Source organism: Phascolarctos cinereus, unplaced genomic scaffold (assembly GCF_003287225.1).
Source record: "Phascolarctos cinereus isolate Bilbo 61053 unplaced genomic scaffold, phaCin_HiC Scaffold_5;HRSCAF=322, whole genome shotgun sequence".
Taxonomy (NCBI): Eukaryota; Metazoa; Chordata; class Mammalia; order Diprotodontia; family Phascolarctidae; genus Phascolarctos; species Phascolarctos cinereus.
In genome coordinates this window covers 188,011,095-188,017,094 of record NW_027555958.1, presented here as the reverse complement: position 1 = coordinate 188,017,094, position 6,000 = coordinate 188,011,095, and the positions used below count along the sequence as shown (strand labels likewise).

At 41.1% G+C, this 6,000-nt stretch overlaps 1 protein-coding gene across 6 annotated transcripts in view; it reads right to left on the bottom strand.

Annotated features, from left to right (window-relative positions):
* Positions 1–261: 261 nt before the first annotated feature.
* Positions 262–6,000, bottom strand: part of HMGN3 (high mobility group nucleosomal binding domain 3) — a 75,460-nt gene continuing 69,721 nt past the window's right edge. For 3 of the 6 annotated variants that reach the window (XM_020975515.2, XM_078155276.1, XM_020975516.2), the window contains exons 5-7: positions 3,578–3,625; positions 1,337–1,450; positions 776–1,216 (exon numbers count right to left, since the gene is read on the bottom strand). In XM_020975515.2, coding sequence (XP_020831174.2) covers positions 1,070–1,216; positions 1,337–1,450; positions 3,578–3,625 — 309 coding nt within the window. In that variant the 3' untranslated portion in view covers positions 776–1,069. The other 3 variants (XM_020975514.2, XM_020975517.2, XM_020975518.2) reach the window with 3 other exon arrangements.

Below are 6,000 nucleotides of genomic sequence, written 5' to 3'. Positions count from 1 at the left end.
AGAAGTGTTTTACTGATTTGTATCTTAGTGCATGTGTTTTAATTATTATTCTTTTGTATTTACACCTGGAAGTGATTTTCAGCACAAAAGATGACATTTTTAGAAACCTAACAAATTAATAAATGAAACTATTTTACTTATTAGAGGCAATGTCAGCACAGAGATCACAGAAATTCCTAGAACATCTAATATCTTCTGCAAGAGTTAAAATAGAAACGAGACACTCTCTAAATTTAGAGACAGCACACTGAAAAGCCGAAATTTTGCAGGCAAGAAAACCTTTTATTTTAAACCATTAAAAGAACCAAAAATAGTCAGCAGGTGGCCACAAGTATCCATGTTTCATTAAAATCACATAAAACCTAAGTACAAAAGCACCACTGATTATTGCTCTAGAAAAACTGCATGAAAAATTCAAATATGCACAGTAAAAACACCACCGTCTGCACAGGACTAATTTTCAAAGCAAGTGCGTGGAATGCAGATCCAATTTTACACACGGCTTCCAATATTCAGCTGATGTTCATATTACTTTGGGGGTCAGGGGAAGTGATGGGGGGCTTCCAAAAAGCATTGTTATGAGAAGGGAAAATATTCATCGATATACATTTTTTAATATGCTGCCTATCATAGTCCTAGAAAATTAGCATTTACAAAATACTTGATAAAAATATCTTTTAAAAGATGTCCCGAGAGGTACATAAAATCCACCCCCAATTTTCGTGATAATTCATTCTCCCTTGTCACCTACAGATTCAGTTTTCCGTGCCTGTGAAAAGGAAAGGAAAAAAAAAACAAAAAGAGAAGAAGGCCGTTACTAACCAGTCTCAGACCCCAGACAGATAGCCACCCCACTGACACAACGTTGGCTTTTTTTTTTTTTAAAGCATCCCTCCTTAAGCAGCTCCACTGCAAAGCCTATATCCATTGTAGGTGCTCCACAGACAAGACAGGCATACATACCCGCAAACACACTTCTCTTTGTTTATCAGTCTCTGCTTTTCAGAAAGCCACAGAAGCCTTCCTTACCTGCAAGCTTCCACTGTTCATAATGAAAAGCAGCACACTACTATCTGATTCTAGCCACTGCACACAGGCAGACATTCTCTACCGTACCCTTAACTTTCACTGTTTCAATCTGCCCCTTTACTGACAGTGTGCTGGGTGGGGCACCTCGGGATGTTGAAACACTAACAGTTGAGCGATAGATGCGAATCTGCAATAACATCATGGGCAATAAAGAGAAACATTATGAACATGCTATCAATGGCTCGGATTCCCGAATCAATTTGAAAATGCACTGAGTCAATCAGCGGGAGGCATTGACAGAAAGTACCTCTTCGGCTTTAGTTTCACCATTTTCAGACGGTGTAGTACCTTCCTTTCCAGATTCCTGCTTCTCATCCTTCTTCCCTTTGGCGCCTTTGTTAGCCTTTGTTCCAGGCTCCTTCTAACAGAGAGGATCAGAACACAGGAATATACGGAGTCATTAGAAGTGATAGGACATTCACTAATACCAATTAGGATCCTCAAAAACCCTTGAGGAGCCATAGCTGTGAAGGCTTTCATGAGGTGGATGTCATGACCGATTCTTATTAATATCCAATGAAAGCCTTTCCCTAGATTAAAACAAACAGCCCTGTAACCCTGGGTTCCATTGGTAAAATGCACTAAAAGGAGCTGTGATTTTCACTCTCAGCATGGGAACTCTCTTCCCTGGCACACATTAATCCATATCTGACTTGGTTTGTTCCTCATATCTCCATTTCCTTCACCTTAGCCTCTTAGGATCCTGATTTCTCTTCGAAGCTCAGACCCCTTCCAGAAATCTTTCCTGCTCTCCCTACTTGTTAGTGCTTCCTCACCTTGGAAATTACTTTGTATTTACTTATTTTTCTACCTTTTTTGTTTTTTTTTCCTTTTTCCTTTTTCTTTTGGTGAGGGTTAAGTGACTTGCCCAGAGTCACACAGTTAATGAGTGTTATGTGTCTGAGGCTGGATTTGAACTCAGGTCATCCTGACTCCAAGGCCAGAACTCTATCCACTGTGCCACCTAGCTACCCTCTACCCTTTTTTTTTTAAACCCATAAGTTTAAAAAAAATTACTTTTTTTCCCTTTCCCTACCTCCAAGAACATGTAAATTCTTTGAGGGTAGGAAATGGTTTTTGCTTTTGTATTCACAGTAACTAGCACAACGCCCAACACTAGTAGGTGCTTAGGAAATGACTGCTAAATATAATTTAGTTGATACCTGCTAGGGAGTTGCCTGAGGCCCAAATGATCTACCCAAGGTCACACAATTAGTGTCAGAGATAAGACTTGGATATAGGTCTTCCTAACTCCAGGGCCAGCAGCATTCTATCCACAATCCCACAATGCCTCTATCCCAATAAATCACTGCTTAGAAAATCCACTGCAGCTTGGCTTATCAGAAATACTTTTCCTTTTTTTCTGAAAGGACAATGATTTCACTCATTTACTTGTCCTCCTTGGTGGAGAGTGTATCCCACTGATGCTAGGAGTGAATGCTACTTAGCAAGAAGAAACATCGAATGTCTGACAGAGGGGTCAAGGCATAGAACTGTACCAACTGCCTCGCTGTAGGCCTGGGGATTTGAGAGAAAACAAAATCTGGAAAGGTGGCTTGGGGAGCAGTTAGAGAGAAGGGTCACCACAGTTGGTAGAGCCATTAATTTCAATTAAACAGTGCACAGGGTGAAATGTGAGGCAGGCAGCAAGGGACTGAATTTAGGAACTCAGGTGAAAAGATGCTATTTTTAAGATCAAGCATCAGGAATGAATTTTTGCTGCTTCAAAAATTTGCCTGGAACTCTGGGACAGAGACAACTCACAAGATCACAAGGATTCAGAGCAGGAAGGAACCTCAGAGACCATCTAGTACCAACCCCCTCATTTTTCAGAGAACTCAGGCTCAGGGATTCGTCCAAGGTCACAAGGCAATAAACAGCAGAGTGAGGATTCAGATGGGAAGTGTTTTGACTCTAAACACGAGTGCTTTACCCATCATATCATGCTTTGGAAAAATCAAACAACCACACAGCAGAATGTCAAACTTTGAGCCAACAATGAAGGCTAGGACTGGCATAGAGCAAAAAGGCCTTTTGGGGCTCACACACCTGGATGGGCCTATTTCCTCTCAGTTACAGGCAAGGCAATGTGACCCTTGGGTCACCCAGCTTGTTGCCAACAGAATCCTCAGAGGCCATTCAGCTCCTCTAGGTTTGAAATGAAGCATATTTAAACTAGGTCCTCTGCCAGAATGGCTCTCAGAGCACCTGCCTTGGCAAAGCTGCATGCCCAAGAGCATAGTGAGCCCTCCTGTTTCCACTTTACTTAAGAGAAAAATGCCCTCTTTGTAGACCACAAACTACATGTATTAATTTTTTTGAGGATGTCTCTAATCAGCAATGGCAGTGTTCTTGCTAGTTCATTTAGCAACCATTCAGCCTGACCTTTCCCAGGAAATGGAGTTACAGAAAGGATTATTATTTACGCATTTATTTAAAAATACTCCACTACCACCACCCAAGAGGGAAAAAAAAAAGCACCTCTTACCTTAGTGGTTTTTCGTGGTTTTGGTTCAGGTTTTGGTGGCGCAGGTTTCTGCAAAGACATTTTTAATTATGCAAATACTCAAAAAAAAATCAAACACAGAATCCCTTGGCCACCGTAATGCACAAAACAATGCAGAAAAGTAGATGACACATTCTTTGACCCCCCACAGTCTGTAACATGATAGCTCTTAGTCTGAGTACTCCAAACACCTGTTTCTCATGGAACAGGTCTCCTCTAACCAGAGTGGCCCAAACCAGGCTCAGCAGAAATCTGATTCATCTTTAAATTGTTTTATCCTATGCTGAGCAGGGGGCATTCCCAATGGACCCTGGGAACCACTGTTACTTTGGACTCTACTCCAATTAGATGCATTTCAATCGAGATGTAAAAGTTAACAATCTTAGCACCATTCAGAATAGTTCTTTGGGTACATGTCTAATCTTGCCATCTCAGGGTTTCTCTGTATATATATATATATATATATATATATATATATATATTTATCATGGCACACCAGTGAGTGTGATGTCACAGATACTTAAAATGATGTGAAATGCCCAATTAAAGGCTTACAGTCTGAGTGGTCAGGTTAGACTTATCCATGACCCCTAAATCATAATGAAATCTTAAGCAAAACCTAACTAGGAAGAAAGAAGACTGCTTATGAAATATTTCAAAATTATTTCTAAATAGTGTCATACAAGAAGTGGATCTACACTCATTCTAATTTAGGTCTCCTGAAATCAGTTCAAGTTGGTAGAAAACTTTCATATCTATCCAACCCCTATCTCTACCACAGGCAGACAGGAAGCCCCATCTGATGATGGTACAGCTCTTTACACTAAGGATATTATTGTACTAGCATGAGAGGCAGCTAGGGGGTATCATGATGGAGCACTGGGCTTGGAATCAGGAAGACCTGAGTTCAAATCCTGTCTTAGACACTTACTGGCTGTGCTACCCTGGGCAAATCACTTAACCTCTGTCTGCCTCAGCTTCCTCATCTGTAAAGTAGGAATAATAGGAGGATCTACCTCCTAGGGTTGCTGTGAGAATCAAAACAGACAATACGTAAAGCACTCAGCAAACCTTAAAATGTTATATAAATATTACTATTATTATTATCATCATCATCATTGTTAACAGCAGCTAGCCTTGGAGTCCAGGACACCTGGTCTTGCCTCTGACACATACTGGCTATGTGACCCTAAACAAGTCACTTACCTTGTCAGCATCCCAGACAACTTAAGGCTATGAGGCACAGAATAGGAGCCAACCTGCATTGTACCACACCAGTTGTACTAACATGATACCATATAGGAACATCATCTCTTGTTAATTAATTTCCTACCCCAAAATTAAGATAGTCCAGAAAAAACTCACTGAAGGGAAGAAATAACATAAGCTGGCTTTGCTTTCCTTTCTCTTTTGGTCCTTTAGAGGCCTCCATAAATAAACACCTGCTAGTTCTGCTGCCCGGCCTTCTTCCAGGGAGGCACTGCCATCAGCAGGCAGGGAGGGGCCCAGCTTCCCCAGATACCTTTTTAGCTTACAGACAAAACAGGCATACTGAGGTCATTAGGGAAGGATGATGAGATTTTCAACCCCTAATTCTCTGCAGTAATGAAAGCACAAAAGGTTGGCTATGAAAGAATATGGTATGAAAATCGATCCTGCCACTATACCCAGAACTGGTGTCAGGCAGAGTTAGAAAGTTAGATATCCCCAAATAGGGATTGAACAGGGTAGTTGAAAGGGTCCTGGACTCTAATACTGCTCTGCTTAATTAGCTGTGGAATCTCAAGCAGGTTATCTATGGATTTCAGAGCCCCTCTGGGTCCATCAGCTTCTTCATTTGTATTATAAAAGTAGACAATATATACACATACATAATATTGTCATATAATATCACATCATGTTATATATAAAAATATTTAAGCCCCTCTTCCAACATTTCCAGGCAACATGGATTTCAGGTTCCCACCTGGCTTCACTGTCCAGAGTATAAAGTGAAACCATGGACAATTCAAGTTTAGAAGAGTTCAGATTTCTGAAGTGTTCCACCAGCTAAAGAATGGGCCTTGAAGAGCCAGGAATGTTTTTATCAAAGACCCCAAGCTCAACTGCGGAACAGGGAGCCAGGAAGATCTGAGCTCAAGGCCTCTTCAGTCCCTTCCCAGTTCTAAATCTCAGATCCCATGTGCCTGTTCCCAAAGGCAGAACAGTAAGTAAGAAGGAAGGGGCTCCCAAGTCCAGAAGTTTTATGCTTTAGACTATGGACTCCAGACACAATCAACTCATCTGCTTTTCTATTATTTTCTGTAAATGACATCACACCTGGACTCAGCTTTCAAGGGTCAATTCAATGGGAATGCACAAAGGTGACCTCTGTCTCCATATGTGAACCTGGTGATTCCAGAGAT